General features: G+C 41.9%; 1 protein-coding gene across 1 annotated transcript in view; it reads right to left on the reverse strand.

Moving 5' to 3' along the window:
• The window catches only part of ALX1 (ALX homeobox 1), a 36,962-nt gene that overhangs the window by 7,791 nt on the left and 5,002 nt on the right, over positions 1 to 24,169 (reverse strand). Inside the window, exons 2-3 of the mRNA XM_044455671.1 lie at positions 22,548 to 22,852; positions 11,409 to 11,537 (exon numbers count right to left, since the gene is read on the reverse strand). Of these exons, the coding sequence (XP_044311606.1) occupies positions 11,409 to 11,537; positions 22,548 to 22,852 (434 nt within the window). The remainder of the gene's footprint in view (positions 1 to 11,408; positions 11,538 to 22,547; positions 22,853 to 24,169) is intronic.

Genomic DNA, 24,169 nt, shown 5'->3' on the forward strand with positions numbered 1-24,169 from the left:
TTCTTTCACTGACCATGACTGACCTGGTGGTTTCCAGGGGATGTTTTCCTCCCTTGTAAAAGAATGAAATGCCTCCCCTAAGCCTTAGTTACTAGTAAGAACTTTAACCCCCTGTCCCCAGATGTTGGGTATTATGTCCTACTCCATTTCGACTTTGAATCAGGCCACCACTGGCATGTTCCTCCTTAATTCGGTCCTCAGGCTGCGAGTCATCCAACACACTCACCCTTGCAACCATGAAAATCACAGTGACAGTGACAATGATTATAACAACTATAGTGATCACAAAAGTGATTGAATAACCTATTTGACCAACCCAGGAGTAGGCTGTGTGGTGCCCACAGGCACTCATGTGACCCTAGACACCTTTCTGGGAATCCAGAAACTTCGTATCCCATTTTTTCTATTTGTTCAATCAACCACTGTTCTTACTGGCAGGTGGGATCATGTCTAAGCAAAGTGAGAGCCTCCAGCTGCTAGCATCTTCCCTCCCTATGAATGTTTCTAGGCTACCTGAAGGGGCTCAGAGATTGTTAAGTAAATTCTGCAGCATGCCCAGCCACCAAGAAATAGAAGAGAAGTGTATGTGTGTGGTGGGGGGGGGGGAGAAAAGGTGTTAGAAACAAAGTTTGGTTTAGTATGTTGTAGCTCTTTCATGTATGTCTTCATACTTGTCCTTTATGACTAGTCATACTTCCCATGGTAGCCATTTTGTGGTGGTATCTATACAGTTTTTCAAGTATGCCCAATGGACCAAAAGGTTTGCTTACCCTTGGTCATATCTACGCTTCCTTCCTTACTTCCTGAAGATGTACATAATGCTTCCCATTTTTAAAATCCCAAACAATGTGTAACAAATTATACAACAGTACATCATTATAAAAGGACAGTGAAGTTATGCACATTAATGGCTATGAAAAGCCAAGATGTACAAGTAAGTTTTACTAGCTGTCAGTGCCTAACATGTCACTCAGTAGAGATCATTCTGAATGGAGGGCACCACTGCACAGAAGGCCCTGTTGTTGTGCTGTTTCCAGATGGGAGGCTGCAATATGTGACATGGAATACAAGGCCTATACATGGGAAGTCCATCTTTCAGGTAATTTGGACCTCAGTTTCCTATGGCCTTATATGCCAACCATCATATCTTGAATCTGTCTCAGTATCAAACTGGCAGCCAGTACAAGTGTGCATAGCAGGGCACCCAATTCAACAAGGCACCTTCCAGGCAAGTTTCAAAAGCCATATAGACAGAATTACAGTAGTCCAGTCTTGAGGTTACCATGCATGGATTATACTGGTTAAGCTATTCCTGGTCCAGCAGTAGGTACAATTGACATACCAGATGAAGTTGGTAAAGGGTCCTTCATGCAGGAGAAGTCACTTTGGCTCCTCATGACTAATGACTCTAGGATTACTCCCAAGCTGCATACCCCTTCTTTCAGGGGGAACACAACCCCAACTTCATAATTTCCAGATCCAGGTAACACTTACACACAGTGCCACCATGTTATCAGGTCTCAGTTCCAGATTATTGCCCCTTATTATCATCCTTCCCCCCCCCACCCCCCATGTCTATACTGCCCAATAGCTGAAACTCATCCAGGGCACTGCTGTGGCCTAGATCAGAACATGCAAAACTTCTCCTGATTCAGGTGCAATGGCAAAATAGAGCTGAATGAGCTAATCAGCATGCTGGTGATGCTTCATCCTAAAACTGCTCATGACCAGACTCCGTGGCTTCATAGTCACTTTAAATACCATTAAAGACAAAATGGTACTTGAAGTTCCCTACAGCAAAGTCACCAGGGATCTGAGGTACAGTCACCTTCCACTCTCTGGATGTACTTTCCAAACATGAATGGAAGCATTGTAAAACAGGGCACATAATCCACAGAACCAGGAGGATACCAAGCTCAATGGCATCAAAACCACTAGTTGATCAAGTAGAAGCAACAGGAGTGCACTCAACCCCGCCCCCCCCATCCTTCACCCAGTAAATGTTATCCATCAGGGCAACCAAGGTAGCTTCTGTCTAAATAACCAATATCCTCCAAGAATTGCAGCTTGCTCACCACCAGTATCTCAAGCACCTTGCTCAGAAGAGGGGGTGAATAGTCACTGGGTGATCCTCGTCATAAATCCCGGGATCTACTGAATGCTTTTTAGTGCAAACCACCTCTTTAATAGCAGCAAGCACCACTCCCTCATGCAATCACATGTCTACTTCTCTCTGGACCCACCCAATCAAGTTTCCTTGATCGATTCAAATCAGCCATGATGAGAAAGGGACAAAAGGACATGTGGTTGGTTGAGAGAGGGCAGGTGAATTGTCTGCATCCCCGGCCATGAAAGCTGGAACTGGTCCCAGAAACTGAAGATAGAGCATTTGTACATCTCACCAGGATCTTTTATAATATCAGCATTAAGAAAATTATGAGGATGGACAGTTTTATCCTCAAAGTGCCTATATCACAATACCAGGATTTATCAATTTTAGATTACTTGAGAAACAAGGGCTTTGCTAAGCCAATTCATCTGTAACTAAATAAAAGATTTTTCTCAAAATGAAGAACTCTGGTCCTCAGAGTTCTTTCTGGTCCAAAGAATCTGATGATCCCCCATCCCTCTGAAGAGAAAACTCAAATGGTGGGGGATCCTAAAACTGTTCAGAGAAGATTCAGCATGCTTTGTGGTCATTCAATGCTGACTTGCAGTTTTTAGAGGGGGAACAGAAAATGATGGTGAGGGAAAGTTAGTGGAGTTGTTGTAACAGCAGCACTATGTACTACATTTTATTGCAGGTCTCTCTTGTGATTTCTCCCCCCCCCCCCCCGTTTACTGTGCATGCCTTTGATAGCTGAAGCCAAGAAAGTTATCATTACCTTCTCCCTACCAATTTTTATGTTGTTGGGCCCACTATTATCTTCAAATCTAGGACTTACAGACACTGCAAGACTGGTGGAAAATATGTCCAGCCCAACCCCCTCACACACAAGGGTGTAGTTTCAGCTATAAAATATTGGTGGCTTGGTCCATGAGCAGGTCACCCAAGTCCCTCATCTTTTGATGTTAAGAAGCCATCTCCCATACCAAGTTTATCAAATGCCTGCAATCCAAAACTTTATCAAATTGCTCCATAACATTCACAGTCAATCAGGCTGATCATGATTAGATTACATCCATAGACAAGATTTTTTTTCTCCATTATGCACAATGATTTTTCAATTGTACTCTAACTGAACCTTCCACAACTGGCACTCTTCAGATGGGCTGGACTACCATGCCCATCATCCCCAGCCAGCATGGTCAATGGATGATAGGAGTGGTAATCCAACACATCTAGAGGACACTGAGCATCATTAGCATGCAAGGAGATGCTAATGAATGTAACCCTTGCCTCCCCTACTGCCAACCTAAGGAACTTCCCTCATCTCATGGTACTATCTGCATTTGGAAGAGATGGGGATGATAGGGATGCAGAGCACCCCACTCCTCCTAACAGTTTTGTCTTCCTGAGAGAATATTTGGAAAGACACACACATATGCAGACATGCAAGCACAGATACACTCAAGAGTACATTGCACTGAACCCATGGATGGGGTCCCAAAGTCCAGGGTCAGAACTCACTGAGCCAGCTCATACATAACGCTAAGGCAGGTTATCATACACACTTCCTCATCCTCTCCTCACATGCACCTGGAGGAGGTCCCACGCTGAGTTCAGTTCCACTTTCTGCTGTTCATAGTTTGCTTCTATGCATGAACCAGGAATCGTGTTTTTACGTTTAGTAAACAAGCCACTTGCTTAGCAATTGAGTTTGTTTTTAATTGTTTTACACTTTGATCTGTATATAACAACAAGGTGGAATCAGACACAGTGCAAGTGAATCATAGCTTATTTCTCTTCCTGTTCATGAGGAGCAGGGAGGAGAAGGGAGAGCCCATGGCTTTGCTCTGGCTCTCAGAGACTCATGATGCAATGCCAAATTGTGGTTTAGCACTATGTACAAAAGCTGCCAATATCAGTTAAGATTGTTAGATGAAGCAACAGGCTTGGCCAGACACCTGCTAGCCCTCCTTTGCTACTCCATTGCTTGCATCATCCTTCTGTATAACAAACTAACCACATCATTTTCCTCAGCATTAAATGAACTGCAATTTTTCAGAGAAAATTCTATTTTGGCCAACTTTGTCCCCATCCCACCAGAGAATACAGCAAAGTGCCTTGTTCCCAACTTTGTAATTGGATAATGAATTTCAAGAGGTTATTTTTGCCCGGCTCTAGATAAGTCTTAGCTTGATGAGTCACTTGGAAAACACCTACCGAACAGGAAGGCAACAAGGATTAATGATCCAAACACAACAGACCATGTGAAACAGCCAATACTTGGATTTCTAATTGCAACTATACTAATCAGCATGGTCCCTGAGTCTTACTGAGTTAAGTGTTATGCTAGATAAGTATTTCTAGAGGGGTATATTATAAACTGCATGTCCATGCCGAGACAAAAGAGCTGTGGTCACCAATTCAGAATTGTTGGCTCTAGGAAGGACTGGAAGCCTTTGTGGTTATTTGTCAGCTTCATGCAGAACAAAAACATATTTTAGTCAAATGCCATGTGGTAGATAATATATACCATATGGAGTATTTGATTTGAGTGTTTAACTCCGATGATTGCTAATGGAAGTTCCCCATGAGCATACAGGTCATAAAGAACCCCAATGTGAAATTAAGATGCAAGGGTTTAACTAATAGCATGTGCATGTTTATGCTTTTCCTTACACCCTTGACTTGCAAAACAGGATGGTGTACCCTCAAGCTTTCACACTCTTGGGAAAGTTGCCACTGACTGAAGAGAGTTCCTCCAGTATGCATAACCTACCTGACTGCATTCACCACTTCCTCGTGAGACAAAGCCAGCGATTCCATTTTCTTCATCTTTTTTTAAATGAAATTCTGTCTTGTTCCTATATTCTTTGCTCGGTTTTACAAAGTTTGGCGAGCAGCTTTGCAAGTGAGTGAAAGATAAGGACAGCATCTGAGTTCAGACAACACAACCCATACTCTAGGCTTGCTGAAGCATGGCTTGTTGTTGACACGTCAGCAGTTGTGCTATCTGAACCCAACTGCACTAGCAATCCATGGCTTGCGAAACACAAACAATTCATGAAGAAAACCTATAGTTTATTGTTGGATTGTGAACTGTAGGTTATCTTTGCTGGGTTCAGACAACACGACAACCCTCCTCCTGCTACAAAAAATGCTGAAGATTTATAGGAACTACATAGAATACTAGGAAGAAATTCCCAATGGTACAAAGCTGTTTGGAAGGGTGACTGACTCTTTTGGAAACTGGAGGACCCTCTTTTGGAAGAGGTTTTGAAGAAGAGGCTGGATGGCCTTATCTGGAATGTGGTAACCATGATTTTATGGAGTGTGCAGACATTTGGACCTGATCACCTTTGAGGCCCATTCCAATTCTATGATTCTGCATCTGAATAACACCCCTATCCAGAATTTTGTGTATCACCTTCTGGGGCAGTTTGAACATGACTGAACAGGATTCTATGGACATGTAAACCAACGTGACATGGACAACCACAGTTTAGGATTCAGAATTACAGTTTCACAAAACTATATTTTCAGTAGAGAAGACAATGGATATAAAAACATTTTGAAATCTAAGTCAGAAGTGTGTGTAACAGTTTAGATCCCTCCCTTCCCCAAATATCTCTTCAGATTTTGGCAAACAGTGGCAATACTCAGAAAATGGAGATAGGCATTTGAAATGTTCAGATTCTGTTTTAATTTTTTAAAAACCATTGAGGAGATAGCTTCCTCAACTTGGTGCCCTCCAGATGTTATGCAGTAAAATCATCCAAAACATCTGGAATAAACCAGATTGGGGAAGGCTACTTTATGCCTTTGGGCATACACTGAAAACAATCCCCATAATAATCATGTTCAAGAGAGAGCAGAGAAGTTAGAAAATTGCCATCTAAAAGTTTCTGCCTGCAGCATCAGAATTTTAGATATGTCTTTGGTAAAATACATTAACAACAGGGGAAATGGAAGCCCCAAAACAAAAAAGGAAACATCACCAATACCACAATGAACAATAGATTTATTATGGTATAAATGTCCATTAGAATCCGCAAAAGTTATGAGATAATAAATTTGTAGTCTTTATGGTACCACAAGACAGTCTTGCTTCTGCCACTGCAGATTTAAAGCAGCCATTTCCACTCTGAAATGGTTAACAGCAGCAGAAGAAAAGTCCTGGCAAGAAACAGAAAGACAGATGAACTGCAAGAAGAGCAAGTAACTAGGAATGGAGCAAAGAGCTTTGTGAGGTAAGAGAAGAAAGCAAAGAACACCAGTGGTAGATTATCTTCTCTTTTTCTCATACCATGACAAACTATGGTCTGGCGAAGATTGGAATGCCTCTGTTCTGCAGGCACAACAACATGTGGCCTTCTAGATGCTTTGGCCTACAAATCCTATCAGCCCTGGACAACACAGCCAATAGCTAGGGCTGATGATAAGTAACTATTTGGAAAGCTACAAATTGGCCGCTCCTGTTGGAAAATCTGTGAAGATCCTTAAATGGAGATAACATTCAGAGAGCTTCTGTTGAGCTCTACCTGACTAAATGATTTGTCCATCTAGTCCCAAGGTCTACTTTGCTTGGAAGTAGCTCTTGAATGTCACACCCTGCCTGGTCTTTTCAAGTGAAACATTCAGGGTTTAAACCTGTGGCCATCTGCATAGATTTTTAACATTCAGATTTTTAATACTGAGCTCTGACCAGCAGAAGTCTTCTTTACATTAATGGTGAGAGGTGACCCAGGGCATCTCCAGGTAGGGCTAGGAAATAGTCTTGCCCGAAACCCTAGAGAGCTGTTGCTGGTCAGTGTCAACAAGACTGGGTAGCTGGACCATCAGATTAGCTCAAGATAGAACAGGTTGTTATGTTCCTAATTTCAAAGACAATTAATTCATGGCAGAAGTGCCAACATGAGGCAGGTACCATGAAATATGATGTGTTTGACCAGGAAAGGGAAGAAACCCAGACTTCCAGTGTATATATGTCAGCCCTAGACAGTTCAAAGGCTTCATATGATCTACCAACTGGACAACTCGATGCTTTGCACCCTTAGTCCTTTTCATGCCTTACGCCCGAAGCCACATGCCCAATTCATTTTCAAGGACATTTTGGGTTCCTTTTGACTGAGCAGGAAAATTTTATGCCCCTGTTTGTTTGGATAGTTCTAAATTGCCTTGTTGTTTAAACACTGGTGTGTGTGTTTCCTTCTCTTCTTTTTGTATAATTTGTTAGCTAGTCTGAAAGTCTTGTTTGGGATGGAAGGTTTCAGGAAATAAATACTCCTTAAAATAAATAAATGTGAGGGTTTGTTATGATAAGTAACAATAAGCAATTTGCTTTGCAGGCACAGGTTATACAAAGAAAATCTTCTTGAGTGTGTTAGCAGGAGGCTAGTGTAGGATAGAAAAGTACTGGGCGGGAATTTAACTGTCCACGTTTTGATAAGAACTTACCAAAATGTGCTAATTGCTTCATGAAAAGAATGGGAAATAAATGAGATTTGAATGAGGAAAAAAACAGAAACTGACAGATTCATCTGTCCATGCAGACAGTGGTTAATATTTCTCTCTCAAAAATCTGTCCTTAGATCCCTGTGAATTCAGCCACCTTTTCGGTGCTGAGTTAGGGATGAGACTTCTCTTCCCTTGCAGGCTTCTCCTTTTAAAGCTGCATGGAAGAGAGATAGACAACATGGCCTTCTCTACTGAATTTGGCCAGGGGAGACTAGTGATAATTTTGCTTGGTTGCTTGTCTGAAAAACATTCACCAATATTTGCATATATTTTCATAAAGAGCCCTGAAAGAGTTTGAGATTTTAAAAAAATCAAACATGGATGAAATTGACAGATTCACCTGCATCTACTGCACAACTGCCAGTAATACAATCACTTGTCAAACACACACCTCCAGAACACAGCTCCTTCTTTCAAATTTTGATTCCCATCAGCACTGCCCACCTAGATGTGGTATCTCCTTTAGTACATCTCAAGCCCAAGCCAAGATTCTCTCAGCCATTCCCTAAAGGAAACCTGATTCCATTCTTTTTTTCTCTGCCAAATTGTTTTCTGGGCCACCACAGGGCTCTCCATCTGTCTATATACCCTTAGCTGTTTAGAGGAAAGATGGGATAAAAATGTGATCGATAAGATAATAAAAGGTATCCCCAATTTAAAGAGCATGTTCTCGAAAATAATATGCATTTAAATAGGGGCTTTAGACCCCCTGTTTTTTGTTTGTTTGTTTTGGTTTGTTTTGGGAATGTAGACACATTTGGAAGTTGAGAAAACTGTCCTGGGCACCACCATAAAATGGTTGCTATGAGGTACAAGGCAAAGGACAAAAGGCTGGATGCAAAGCAAGGGTGGAGGTCCAAAGGAGATGTTTAGTGTTGAGGCACACTAACCAAATCTTTTGACCTCATGGATTTTAGCATCAATGGAAACCTATTTCAGATTAATCCCAACAGCTGGGAAGAAAATACCCCGATTTAAACAAAATAAAACTGTGGGAGAGGTAGGGCACCTCGGAAAATTTCAGGAGAGTTGCCAAGGGACACACTGCCTATCCCAAGTCAAAATGCTTGACAGGACTACAGCACTGACTGCGAATTCTTTTGCTTCATTTACCATCTACCAGTGTAATTTGTAAAGACAACATACTTTATGCACTAATTAGGAAAGTAACTAGCTGATCCTTCCATCGGCTCATATTTTGACATTTGACTGAGAGGGGCAAAGCACGTTTTGGAGCCCCATGGGATTTTGGACACCCAGCCCTCAGAGCCCCACAGCTGAGACATCAAAACCAAGCTTCTGCCTTGCTCTTTGCAACCACCATGAGAAGAGTGACATCAGCTGACTCTCCAACTGGGCCTTGGAGAAGAGAAAAACTGGTGTGATGGGTGCAGAGAGGAGGAGGCTGAGTCTGTTGCCTCATGCTCACCCTTATCCGCATCCCAGCTTCCTTCCCTCAGTGCCAAAAGTGGACATTTAGATTAAATATGGGGGGGGGGTGCCAATGGAGATGACTGCCACCACATGTCGCTCCATGCACTGGCTGTGTGGAAGCTGCTGAGTTTTGAGGGTTATGTGCTTCTGCCTCACAGCCCACCGGATTGTTTCCTAAGCTGCCTCGGATTTCTTGCAAGAGGGAAAAAGATGGGGTATAATCGCCAACATGTTATGTTGGTGACATACAGGTATGTGAGCAAAGCTCAGGGAACCAAGGTTCCATTTAGGTGCCAGGAAGCACTTCCTGACAATTAGGACCCCGAGGGTATAGAATGGGCTTCCGCGAGAGGTCGTTGAGGCCACATTGGTGAGGGTGTTCAAAGATATGCTGGACATGCACATGGTGGGCATGTTGTGAGTGGAGCCAGCTGGAGCCAGGGGTCAGATTAGATGGCCCGGGAGGCCCCTTTCTGACTCGTTCTGTTTCTATGTTTTTATAATTAAAAAATAAATAAGCTTGAATAGAATAAGCTGCCCAGAGAGCTTCTGCCATTGAGCAACACAGAAATGTACTAAATAACATCAACACCCATCCAGGTAGAATGGTTTTTATAAATAATAGAAGGACTTGATGAACACAAAGCCACTCCTGCAAAGTAACTCTGCCAGGGGCTCTGTGAGTAGTCTTGAGGACTATCTAACTCCAGTCACCTCAAGCAGCCAATTTACCTTTTCCACATCGTGCCTGCAATACAAACTCTCCCCATGCACCTGGTAAGTGATTCCATGCACTGCCAGAGTATAATGAAACCAAAAACGAATTAGTGAAGCTTGAAGGTGACCTGAATTACCCTGTTCTGGCAATCTGCTGCATTGTCTGCAGTTAGCTTCTGAAGATCGACTCACATTGTAATCTGCAGCATACACAATAGGCACGCACACTCTCTAAGTGCATGGAGCAGGAAGGGGCACGTTCGCACTCATCTCCTGCTATCTGCTTGTTCACCTTTTGTGTATATATAGCAAAGATCTTAATTGCATGAAAGAGCCCTAACACTAATGCATGCAGGCATTCCACTGAGTCAACCACTACCCCTCTGCACATTCGGTAGTAAAGGATAAGGTGGGTGCACCTTGGGATAGCACAAAATCAGTCACCTAAATGTCCATGTCGAGAAGAGAATGTCTTTGAAATCACAGGTATCACTCAATCATGGGCAGTTGTGTTACTCCACTATTGTTTGGAAGTACATCACTTATATTTTCTACTTCCAGACTAGCAGAGATATTTAAGCAGCTCACATTATTTTTTACAATAGCATAAAACTAGCAAAAAAAAAAATCTGCTTTAGCATGAAGGCAGATAATGCTTCTAAAGTGCTTAGAAGAAACTGCCAAATTGTCCAGAAAGGTAGTGCGGGGTGAATGGTTGATCTGCCAGACAAAAAAAGCCTGACATTTTACTAGGAGCCCAACTCTGTGACTTTGGAAAGAGTTGAAAGTGATTGTCCCAAACACTTTTCACACAACATTTGAACAGCTAATTATTTATCTTTGTAAACATTTCAGCTGCTTTGATTACAGTGCTTTCTGACATTTATGGACCAAAGAAACATCCAAAATGTGTTCTAGGAAAAATAAATTATACAATTAATGGTTGGGCACACAATGGAATAAAAAGAAAACAGATGGTTGGCTGTAATTACTGTTTTTATAGAATTCTTATTCAAGCTGGGTGCAGAACGACAAAAAGTGTGTCCTCAAAATACTGTCTTATCTTTCTATACAAGGTTAGATTTCTTCTAAAAGTTAACAAATACACTGAATCTAAAGAGCAAAAATGTACAATATTTTAACCAATAGAGTAAGTCATTTATCAACTGGTTTGGCTTTGAAGATTTTGATGGCTAGTCAGTCATCTAGACAGTTCATTTAAACTAACCTAACATATATTATATTTAATCAAACCTACAAACTAGGATGCAATCATCCTGACCCTCAAATGTCTTACATCTATTAAAAGAAAAAAGAAAACCCAGTGCACTCATGGAAAATACAGGGGATTTGGTCTTCATATTAATGCATTCAAAACTGTTTTTCTTCTCAGACTGGGCAGGTTAGAGGTCCTTTAAATTAGAGACTCTACACTGATCCTTTACTCACTTCAGTGAATGTGAGAGACTTCCCCACAAGTGCGTGATATGACCATTTGGCTTCAGCTTGGGTGCAGACAACAAGAGAAAGGTGAGTTTATTACAAAAAGCAGGAGGACAGAGAACCTATGATACCTGCTAAAGGATTTTTGCATTTATCCCTTTGTGTGCAGTATATTTAAATACCCCAATACCTGTGGGTAGCTATCAGTCCTTGGTAGAACAGATATGTCATAGGTGGCAGCAAAATGACTTTTTGCTTGTTGGATTTGCCCATATCTCTCTCTCTTTCTCCACTTTGCTCTTCGATTTTGGAACCAGACCTACATTAGAGAAGACAAGAGTTAGAATATTTAGAAGATCACTTCTTCTTCAGTTCCTTTCACAATCTCCTACATTGACCAAGGATGTCCTGTTGAAATGTGTGCCAGATGAGGACAGTCAGCTGGGTAAACCTTGACCCCAAAAAGCTTTGCCCGATCTGTGGAATTCTTCCTTCTGTTTATCCAACAAATACGAACACTTCTTAGAAATGCCATAAGGCCATTCCACCTGGATAGGGTTGGAGAGAACCTAGCAGGGAGCTATACCAGAAGTATAATTTGCGCATTGACTTTGGGGTGCTGAACCTCTTTCAGCCCAATTACATTTCTCAGAGATGGCATTCCAGTCATGGGTGTGGCCAAATTCATCAAAAACAACAGTATATTTTCCCCCAAAGTGCTTATTAATAATTTGTAGGAGTGGCATTCCAGCCTTACAGAAAGGTACATCAGCAACTGATCAGGAGTTGGGGAAAGGGGGATGGGGACAGAGGGAGGAGAAGATGTCATCTGAAGAACACACAGAGGCTGGGCTGGTACCCCAGATGGGATGGGTTTGGCTCATGGGCCTGAGGTTCAGTGCCCCTGCTTCAAGTACTATAATGAAATGGGAACAGAACATTTTCTGCAGGTGCATTTTACTCTGTTATACTCATCACTGAAACTTTGGCATTCAGCAAAAAAATCAGTTGAAAGACTGGAAAGGCTTCTGGCTTCATGGCTGATTCACACATTGGCCAAGGGTAACAAGTACTGCAGCATTGGCTTTGCTGCGTGAGCCAAAAGGAGGTGAGGACTTCTTTCAGTGGCATGTTGGAGCTCACCAGCTCCGGAAAAGGGGACCCACAGCAAAATAAACAGACCTGTGGATTGAAGGAGTCAGAGCCATCCATACTCCCTAGAGCACTAGAACTAGCAGTGATCCATTCCAAGCAAAGGACCTTGCCAAACAGACAAGGTAAATCTCCCTGCTTCTGTTTATCTTCAATTGCTTCTTAAATCCAAAGGCCGAAAGTAAATAAGTCCCAACCTCTTTACCACAGTCGCATGCAAGTGAAGGTACATTTAGCAGAAATCCATGCACTGCTTAAGAAAACAGTCAAGCTGAGTGGAAGCAGATCTGCTGTACATCTCTGCATCTCAACCAAGATAGCAAGATCTGCAAAACAGATATGGACAAGGCCTCTTTTACTTCTTTTAAGAAGTGGGCATTTAAGAGCAATGAATTTAGTAGCAAGCAACCAAAACCTGCAGCCAGAGCCGAGTATTTTCCACATGCAATATCCTTTCACATAAAAGCCAATAATTTGCATACCTGTGCAGCAGACCTAACTATTGCTACATCTACTATTTTAAAGGCATAGAAAAACAACGTAACTTTGTATTACAGCAAGAACATCTAGAAGACAGCCATGCCTGTGTGGATCCTTGAATGTAAAACTCTGTCCAGTTAACAAGCAAGAATGAAGGAAATGCACTCATTTTAATCCAAGTTATGCTGAAATCTGTTGAACATGCTTACAATAAACCTTTTTAATGAAGAAATTTATTTGTGTTGGTAAAACTGGGAGGATTGTAGGGAGAGACCATGGGTTTTTTTTTTTTTCCTGGGCGGGTCCATTGCTAGGCACATAAAGGACTCAAGGTTCAGGCCCACAGGAAACAAATCTGCATAAAATTTGCATAGTTTGTATCTATATATTCAAATTTAGAAAGGAGACCTATTTAAATTTCACAGACAATTATTTTCTTATTCAAATAATACCAAAGAAAATGAAGCTTCCCATTAATTTCTCCCCACCCACCCTAGATCATCCCAAATATGTAGCTTCTCTTCAGTTACATATACTTTGCAATAAAAAATGTGAATTAAAACGTAACAAAACAAATTGACCCAAATTTGTCCCAGAATCCTTTCTCTCTCTCAATCTCTCCTTCACTCACTCACTTTTACTTTTTCTCACATACACCTACATCTAAAAAATGGCATATTTTGTATCAAAAGGGGAGTTCCAAAAAATTGACAGAGTGGTGATCCAGACAAAGCAGAAGGCAAAGCAGAGTATCAAGCCCAGTGGATTGCCCCATAGCCACCCTGAGTCTTGCTCCACAATGTGTGGGGGACTGATGCAACATATGGGGAGGGCCTTTTAGTTCCACTAGCTCTTTTCGTTCCCTGTGAAAATCTCCCTCCGCATGGCAAGCCAAGGGGAGAGAGGGAACCTTTCTATTTACACCACTCAAGGTCTAGAAAGCAGATCTGGGGCCTCAACACAGCAAGCCCTTCCATTAGACAGAACGAGGCAGTCGCTTCCAGGGGCAGATGCCGGGAGGGGGCAGCAAGGTGTTGTAGGGGAGAGCTACTGGCCGGGCACCCATTCCACTAATCAACCTCCTTCAAGTATTGAGAGATGCTGTCCCATTGCCAGTGCTGAAGAAAGATGGAATGGGAGGGAGCGCCATCTTGCCCTTTGCCTCCAACAGCAAAATGACTTGAGTCAGACCTGGGCTCAATCTGGGGTCCAAATTCCATGCATCCAAACCTTCCCATTCCCAACAGTGGTTGCCTTTTCCATCTAGCCCACTGCCTCTGCTGAATACTAGGACAACACTGAGAATGATCCATCTCAGGAGCATTCTGCTGTTGACTAGTGCTGGCGCCAACCATACCAGCCAGGGCCCTTTGAAGGTTCTTGTAGCATTGCTGGGAAGGACTTTTGGTGAAAATCCTTACAGTCGCCTGTGAGACTGAATAGGTGAATAGCAGATCAGCTGATCTATCAGTCTAATAGTTAGACTCTAACTCTGCACAAGGCAGCTTCTTTGGTCCTGATTCAGGAATGGGCAGCCCTCGGTGTTCATGTGGCCCTCAGCCTAATTGCAAAAGCCTCCTGCAAGGGATCAGTTGAGACCTCTGAAGAAATAAAGCCATCCTTCCTTTAGAAAAATTCTGGATGGAGAGTAAGAGGTTGAGAAAAGGAGGCTTCAGAGAGGAGAGAGAGAAAAGTGGTAGCCCCATCTGCTTGCGCATCTGGCGCTTGCCTATTGCTGCCCATGCAGTCCCCAGCAAATTATTCCAGTTGGATACGCAGCCCTCAATAGAAAAAGAGAGTCTCTTTCCCCATCTGTATTGTCTTTAAGTGTTTGAAGCCAAGATTCTAAGACATTAAAAGGATGCATTCATTTGACCAAACTGACATTGTGGCTGATATGTTAAAGATATCATGGTCCAGCCTTTTGGTGTGGAAACCAGCTATCTGGATTATCTGATACATTACAGACACATGCTGAAGTCATATCTCACAGCCTCCTGGCTCAGATCAGGTTTCATACGTGGACTGATATTCCAGGTCCAGATGTGTTAACTCTTTTTCCTACCATGTGCTTACAATGCATCAGAATGTTCAAGCAACCTGTCGCCATGCCAAAAGAAATCACCTAGTGGTGGCTTCAGAAGAGTTGTCTGAATGCCCCCTTTAAAGGATGCCATTGCACTGGCATCTGAGGTCGAAGGCATGCTTTATGTGGTGGGCATGCCCTATATGGCTCCCTGGTGGAGGCCCACTCAGTTTATAGGAGCATGAATTCGTCACACATTATAGTTCCTATAAGCAAAAGCTAGTGTTTATGTGATGACCACATCAGCCCCAAGACTGGATAAAAATGGTAGCATTTCCAGTTATTTCAGCAGACCTTATTATGGGAATCTGATGCCAGAACACTTACCAAATATAAAAAGGAATAGTTATGCATCAGCCGTACCTAACAACCCCTTCAGACATGAGTATTTCGGAAACACTGAAATAATTTCCATGATCTCTTTCTCAATGTCTGAACAAAGGTAGGTGGACTATAATTCCCATCATTTCAAAACAACATCACAATATTTAGTAATGATCTGTAGATCCACAGCTGGAAACCACTGGGTAGTTTACTTTGTCCCTTCATCTTTCAGCAAGTGACACAGGAATCAGTTCCATTAAGTTCAGGGAGTGCTTTCTTCCAGTAAGGGTGCATAGGATTGCACAGTTGATGACAAGTAACTGAGACACTATAAGCTTACTGAAATCAACGGGATTTTCTTCAGTGCACAGACTTTTTAAGGTCTCTGTGACATAGGTTTTTCAATTGATTTGCAGATATTCTTATCCATTTTTAAATGTCCAAAATAGTTCACAGAAATATAAAATGCAAGTGACAACCTAAAACATCATCACAGCAATGACATTCACAAAATATTATTATGACAAGGGGCACAACACCATCGGGATGTACACAGATATAATAAACAAATAGATAAAATGTAGACCAATCCTGAAATAAAAATGTCACTATACTATCATATAGTACTAATGTACTATAACTGAAAAGCAAGGAGTACCAGCCGACACTCAGCATGCAGACAGTTTCATACAGGATGAGGTAGCTGGATGGCAAGCATGAAAAAACTTTTTTCATACTGGGGGCTGAATTCAGTTTAAAAGAAGCTCTCTAGACCTGCATTTTGGTAGTGGGTGGAGCTAATGGCAAAGGGGGTGGGGCCAATGGTAAAAGAGGGTGGGGCAAAATTATTCTTAAGAAGCAAAGAAACAGCATGTGCTGTGCCCAAGCTTTCTCTTTCTGCCAGTAAGTCAGTCTTAAGAGTGGCATGTCAGTCTTGAGAACTGAGGGGGAACAACACAAAGGAAAGGCCAGCTGGGGACTCAGGAGGGCAATTTTTCCCCCCAGGCCTGAGTTTTAAATGATCCTCACTACCCTACACTGTATAACACCCAAAACGTCCAAGTGTGTATGCTGAATTGGGCATGGCAGCAAACCATTAAGCAGGGAAGATGGTAAAGTGGTGAACTCAGCTGTTCAGTATCCCAAAGAGAGCACTCAACCCAGGACCATGGAGAAGCAAAAGGGAGATTTACACACCCCTGGGGACATCCAAGGTTTACAAAAGTACGAAAGGCATTTCTTTTTAAAAAGGTTATTAAAAACCTACTGAATGGGACAGTGAGGAAGATATGCTGCAACATTTTGTTGCAGAATACTTTTAGTCACTCTAAATCAGCCTTCCCCAAACTTATGCCTTCCAGGAATGTTTGGACTGCAACACCCAGAATTCCTAGTGAATGGCCCTGCTGGATGAGAATTCTGGGAGCTGTGGTCCAAATGCATCTGCAGGCAGCCAGGTTGGGGGTGACTGGTAAGATGAATGTACCAGTTAATAGCCAGGTACTGGACATTTGAACCAGGTGAAGTTTCCAGAATGTCTTCAATGGCAGCCCCATGCAGAGCACATTACAGCAGCCTACCGTGACCATACGGAGCTCTTGCACTTGAGGTCTGACCTTATATGCTTCTGCAGAAAGTTCCACAGATCTCAAGGAATGCCTATCCTGGACTCAACAGTGGGATGGATGGGATGGCCCTTGTGGCCATGGAAGTGCTGCACACACACTGGGACTCCTGCATCATGGACAACGCATGACAGCCTATTTGGAAGTGGCACATTATTACAACTGGGAGCCACATATTTTGTGTAAATCAATGTCAGACATCCATTCATGTGACTTACACATTACTATGCAGCTGTCGCTCAAATAATTCCATCCTTATCGCACACTCCTTTTCTTTCCCTCTCAGTTTCTTTTTAAAAATGTATAAACAAATATCAAAAGATATCCCATTTCAGTCAAATAGCAAGAGATTTGTCCTCATCAGTGCCACAGCATTTAAAATCAACTTACACAACATTAAACCCAACACCAAAATAATGCCTCTCTCCCAGAGTTGCAGTTAAAGGGTAGCAAATGAGGAAATATCTAAAGCCCTTAAAGCTGTTCAGATCTAATATCAGAGAAAGGAACTTGAATGGAACTGTTTCTAAAACTGGAGTGAGTGTTAATCATTTGTGGAGGTTATTGCTTTAGTCCTTTAGGATTCAAACACATACAATTCTGCCTAGAGCAGCAGGGAGAGACTTTAATTTCCATACACCCATTGCAAATTTAATATGGCGGGGGGGATTGGGTGGGGGGAATTGCCCGAACAATCAAAGCGCAACACCGACTCGTAGCACATTTTTAAAAGACCTTGGCCACATCCTCCCCTTTACTACCCATGGCCAGATCCTATTGAAGTCAATGAGACCTCTCGACATATAACCAATTGCAGGATTGTGCTCCTTGTTGGTAAATTTGTATTATCTATTGTGCCGAAGGCAACAAGAAACCATTTTTCTGCCTCCTGCTGTCTCCACAGGAGGCACAGAGAACATGTTATGGGAATTTAGTAATGAGGCCCTTTCATTGAAAAAGTCCTTGACAATCTCCTTAAGCTGGGTGCCAATTATTCCACTGACATGCGGCAGGAAAGAGAACAACTTCGATAAATTAGGTTCAGGCCGAGTTTCTCGGCATGGATGCAGGACAAAACTTAAATTGGATCTTGATGAAATGCCGGGGAAGAGAGACGTGTGAAACATATCCAGCCAATCATTTGGTTAAACTAAATAAAACAATTTGCTTGAATTTAAAGGAACTGATGGGGAAGAAACCCACATTTTTTAAGGCTGACACTCCCCCCAATTTTTTCTGTTTACATCGATTTACTCAAAACCGACTCTTGGCAAAGATAAAGTAACCATTTGCCTATACAAAACAAGGCAACAATCTGCTGCTTGTTAGCCTTTCCTAGCCAGATGCTGCTCTCTAATGATGTAAGGCCTTTGAAAATTGCTTAATACTGTGATGGAATACTCTTGCCACGCAGCGGAAGAATGATCCCCATTTTCTTGAGCTGGCCTTTTCTCAGTAGGCTGATCAGAAATGCAAAAATACAGGGCATTTAGTTCAATAAGCACGGAAATCTCTGTGTACACAAAGCATAAAATAAACATACTGGGGGGAGGGGGGAAATGAAACCGGCAATTTTGTTCCAAAGATTGCATATAACATATACAAACTGCAAGTTTCCCTCTCTCTTTATCGTGCCTCACACAAACGGCACAGATTGGAATCTGCCACCCTTGCCCATAATGTGGCTTGACTGGCACAAGAGAGCCCAAATTTAAGCAGCCTCCATCTCGGCTATGCGCAATATTGTTTTTCTACACAAAGAGGGCAGGCTGATACGAATGCACATGATGTGTATACGTCATATTCATATGATGCGAATCCTTGGTCTGCGTCAAGGCAAATGAAAAACTACTACTGGAAAACATGAAATTCAGACTCAGCCAAACATATGTCAGAGGCGCACTTTTAACTGTCAAGAGAAGATGGATGCTATGGGTGCTAAAAGGTTACTAAACATTCCGGATCCGGCAGGGGTGCAATTGAAGGAATGTGATTTTGGGTCCCTCAGAACAGGACAATGTTCTTCTTCTTCTGTATGTGTCCATCCGTGGAAGAAGGAACAGACATCAGTCAAAATTCAGTTTTAGTAAAATGTGACCTAGAAAAGCCAGAAACTGCCACTTTAGTACAATTTCTGGTGTTTAATTCCATTTTTATTTAAGAAAGCCCATTCTGACTAGGAAAATTTGTCTTCCGTGCTAACCCTCACCTTTATAACTTTAATCTGTTCAGAAGGGTCTTCCTAGATCAAAATATGTGCCCCATACAGAACAAGCACACATTCTCATATATGCCAAGCAATTCTATTCAGTGTTTTGTTAGCTAATGAGCTTCTCCTTAGGCTATCTTACTAGTTATCTTAGTAGCATATCCTTGATATCATAAGAATCTTAAACAGCAAGCTTCTTTTATTTCTGCAGTAATTATGTATTATTTTCCTCACTCATCTTTTCTGCTGCCCACCTTTTGTAAACTTGATTTGAAGAACACTGGAAATGAAATAACATGAAATTCCACAGTGGAGGTGAACACCATAGAAACACAACATTTTAAATGCATGTAGCTGTTGCATTGCATTCAGACTTACTCATTCATAAAGTAAACCCACTGAAATCAATGGTACTTGAGTTACTCATACTAGTTTAAGTCCCATAGATTTCAGTGTGTTTACTTCAAGTATAACTAAGTCTGGATCCAACCCTTGTTTTATTTTATAACCTAGCCTGTTATGATCAGAGGACATTAATTGAATTTATGGTTCATTGACTTACAAAACATCATCACTGTAATTATGTATGACATTTCTCCATATACAAATGGAGATAAATTTAACAAATTTTCTCTGATGCCTTTTCGTAGGATTTGCTGCAACTCAGTAGCTAGGAACTAAGGAACTATGAGGCTAGCTCACAAACCCAAGATGCTTTACAGCATAAACCTACAGTTATTAAATAAGAAATAAGTCCCATTGAGTTCACTGGGGCTTAACCCCTAGGAAAATGCAGGTTTGGAATACAGACTCAGACTGGCTATACTGAGAGGTTAGTCTCCAGGCCACCCAACCCCCATCAGCACATGGCAAGCTGCTTTTGAAACTGGGAGAAGTTTCAAAAGCCATTTGTGATGTGGCCTCCAAGGTCAGCTGTTTGATGGAAAAGTCAAACATTCCACTGGGTAGCAAACAAATCCCTTTCCTGAGTCTAAGCAGCTCTTTGGACCCTGGCCAATATATTTAGGTACTAGGCACTGATCCAAACAGCCTAAAGCAAAGGGAAAGAAGAGAATGGCAGCATTTTCCCCACCAAAAAAAGGAGACCTCTGCTCATGCATATGCAAGAGAAACAAGACATAATCCAGATTTCCGCCCTTAATGTTTTAGCACAAATCTTTTACACCCACGCAATCACCAGGATATTTTGCTGGAGGCAAAACCCAGGGGTTGGATCTAGGACCTCCCTGCCACAGACAGAAGGGTTCCATTCATAGACACCTCCCGCCCCCCCAGATGTTTGAGAACCCCTCCTGCTCCTCCCCACTGGGCCATCATTCAGCCCCTTCAACAGAGTCCTCAGCCTGCAGCACCTTCAGGGGGCTGAAGATGGTGCCATGGGAAAGAGTGGTCACAGACGCCCATTTCCACCCACCCCGTTGCTTGTGTCTCAATCTGGCCTGAACCACCATGATTCCCTACTTGTTATGTCCATAGCGATGTATTGAAGAAAGTGGCTTACTAGACTGCTAGTTGTTTCCTAAAAAATAAATTACTTAAATTAGAGCGATCCTTTAAATATCTGATTTTTCCTATCCATTTATCTGTTGCAGGTGGGGCAAGGAATAAAATAGTACCTTCATTGATTTATTTACTCATATGTCTACAATATGATACAGCTTTTTACACAACCTATGCAGGTTGCTCCTATTTTTCCTCTCCATGTTTATCTGTACACTCATTCATCCCAATATGATAGCTGGAAGCCTAAACCAGTGCACACATATTTCCTTTTGGTAAGTAACTTTCCCTGGAATAAACAGATCTTGATCTGTAAGGAAATGCATTTACGACTGAAGATTAAGTTCTAGCCCCTTTGTTTACTACTTCTTGTGTTTCAGTTCAAAGATTAATCTCCAGCTAGTTGCTATTGTTTCACCAGCACACCCTCCGTTGTTAGCAGAGCATATTCCACATATGTATTAAAGAAAACATCAACCTGAAGCAGGATGGTGGGCACAGACAACTTGATGCAGTAGTGCCCAACTGCACCCAATGTCTCTACCTCATTTAGGCAACACCATCAAGGTAAGTGGTGCTTTCAAGCTTCCAGTAAATGAGGCTTCCATCAAATGAGGCTTCCATCAAGGTCAATTTGACTTCCTTCCAGATAAATGTACCAAAGCCCATAACAGTCATTAAACAGTATAAGTAGGTTTGTCACTGAATGGATATTTAGAATATCCACAGAATGCCAAGGTTGTGTGAGCAGTTGCATACAGTTCACGTGTAGCAAAACACAAGCTTCACCCCACATAAGGTTCCTAGTTTGCATGCAACACCTAAATGGGAGGAGGGAGATGTCCAAAACAGCCCTAAAGGGTTACCATTACTTGCATCCAGAGAAGTGCAGGGAAAATGAATCAGCATGGCATCAATAATTAAGTGTACAGGATCAGTAATCAACCAAAGCATCAGAACTTATGCATGGAATGCCAACATTTTACTTTCTGATTGAAAATGCAGGATTGTATCCCTTCAAATACGAACCAATAACAAAACCCTCATTGATATTGATATTCTTCAGTAAAATGCCGCCAATGTCACAGTGCAATAGAATGTCAGGTTATGTACTGGAATGAACTTGCAAATACACTCCTTTCAATATTCTGCTGTAAGAAGTCTTGCTTGCCAGTTTTTAATCATAAGGCTAAAGTAGTTTCCTTCTTCTATGTGAAACTTACATCAGTTTTTGCAATCCAGAGTCCAGAATTTTAATATATTACATAGTAGCTGGATTATGTATTCCTTTTCAAAAAAGCTCTTTTGCACACACTGTCCCTCACTCACAACATTCCTGTCTAAAACGCAAATGGCACAAGAAGCACATTTAGCTTCACATGGAGTGCCCTGAAGCTGTGAACTGCACTGCTATTCCTGCTCCAGGTCTGGTCATCCAAGCAGTCCTCAGTTCAGAAGCAACATACTCGCAAAATGCATGCCACAGTACAAGGATAATAAATAAAGCCAGCCTACCTTGGATGCCTGCTGGAAGAATTACAGATGTGAAATTACAGATGTGAAAACTACTTAGAAACAATCTAAAGAATGTTTCAGTATTCCAACTGCTGACATGCCCTGCTGCTGGCTGAAGAGCAAAAGCTTTCAAAATAGTTGTGCCACAAGCCGGCCAAGCAGGGGCCATAGTAGCATTTCCTTCTACCAAGAGATAGCCCATCAGTGCTTTTGTCATTTATCTGATGAACTTTTAGCCCAGCCTTACCCAATAGGGTGCTTCAGATGTTTTGAACTGCTTCTCCCATCCTTCCAAGCATGGCTGGGGAAAATAGGAGTTGCAGCCCAATTCATCTAGAAGACACCAGGTTGGGGAAGTTTGGTTTAGATTCTCCAGAATGGAATACTTTTGCTTTGAATGGAATGGTGAAGTCCTACCTGAACTCTGGCCTCGGTGAGTTCTGTTCTCAAAGCCAGCTGTTCCCTGACATACACATCAGGGTAATGGGTCTTCTGGAACACTTTCTCCAGCTCTTCCAGCTGTAAACTGGTAAAAGTGGTCCTGTGCCTCCTCTTCTTACTGCTGGAGACGTTGCTGTCACACTTATCTCCGAGTTCATCCAGCTCTCCCTTCTCCTGCATCCCTTTCACTGGAGACATCCGGAGGTTGCTGCAGTTGTCCAGTGGTCTGGCCAGCTCCGTGTGAAGTGGCTGACCTTCGACTTTCGTAATCCCATAGTTCACTGTGCAGCAGAGGGAAAGAAGCACAATTTGGGTGTGTTTTGTTTTGAATTTGGCAGCATTTGCTTTTTCATATTTGGATCACCAATTGCTTATAAGAACAAGTGACTTTACCCATGTGATCGAGTTCCTGTCTATTCAAAGCAAGTTCTGTTGAATCAATGGGACAAGGCAAGTGTGTGTAGTAGGGGGTGGGGAACCAGATGTTTTGGACGACCATACCCATAAGCCCCAGCCAGAATGGCCAACATCAAATTACAAGATTGCCTACCCCGATATGTAGCACTGCAGTCTCAGGCACTTCAACTATGCTCTTTGGCACACTTACCAGGATGTAAAACTGATTGGACATATTGAGACATACTTACTGCAGCCAAATGTTAGCTGAATATACATTGTATTTACTTAAAAGTAAATGTTTTTTCAGATCACTGATATTCCTTTTGGAATATAAGCATTTATACTCCAAAACTGCATTTCAAATGTTTACTTAGAAGTAATTCCCACTGTTTTCAGTAAAGTGGGAAGTCTGTTGAATCTTGCAAACTTATGGTATAATCCTATGTGCCAGTTTACTCAAAAGCAAATCCTACAATTTCAATGAGTTTACTTACACTTAGTAGACATAGGATTGAAGCTTTGCAGTTCAGTCCTATACATATCTACTAAAAAAAGTAGTCCCATTGTGTCCACAGGAGCTAACTCCCAAGTAAGTCAATATAGGATTGCAGCCTTAACAACTTCAGCTGTAATCCTATCTCCATCTAGCTAGGAGTAAGCTCTGCTGGACCCAGAAAGATGATTTCTGGGTGAGTTTGTATCAGATCATATTAAGCTTCTGCCATAAAGACCAATGGAGCTACAATCCTAGATAATCATTGGGATTTACTTCTAAGTAGACATGCCTATGATGTATCTGCAAAAATACCTGGTTTTAGATGAAACATGCTAAATTATTCCATTCAACTTTGCATCCAGTAAAGCAATCCAAATTAGGAGGGGGAGGTGTACAAGAGATACATGAAAGGGCACACACATTTGAACCAAGAATAGTAGCATGAAAGGAAACCAAAATGCCCCACAGTTAAAAAGAAAAAAAAATGCTTTGGGGCTTGTGAAGTGGTTTTGTTTCCAATTAGGACTTTTATTATTCCTAACTGTAGGATTTTCCTTCAAAACCAGTGCTCAGTCTTAACAGATTATTTCCTCTATTCTGCACCAGTCCTTAAAAAAGCATTATCTTTAAGAAAACACCCACTATCTGAGATGACAAACAAACATGCACCCCAGTTTGCTTCTTGATCAAATTCCAGTTTTTT

Source organism: Varanus komodoensis, unplaced genomic scaffold, assembly GCF_004798865.1.
Source record: "Varanus komodoensis strain SLA01 unplaced genomic scaffold, ASM479886v1 scaffold8, whole genome shotgun sequence".
In the NCBI taxonomy this organism is placed as follows: domain Eukaryota; kingdom Metazoa; phylum Chordata; class Lepidosauria; order Squamata; family Varanidae; genus Varanus; species Varanus komodoensis.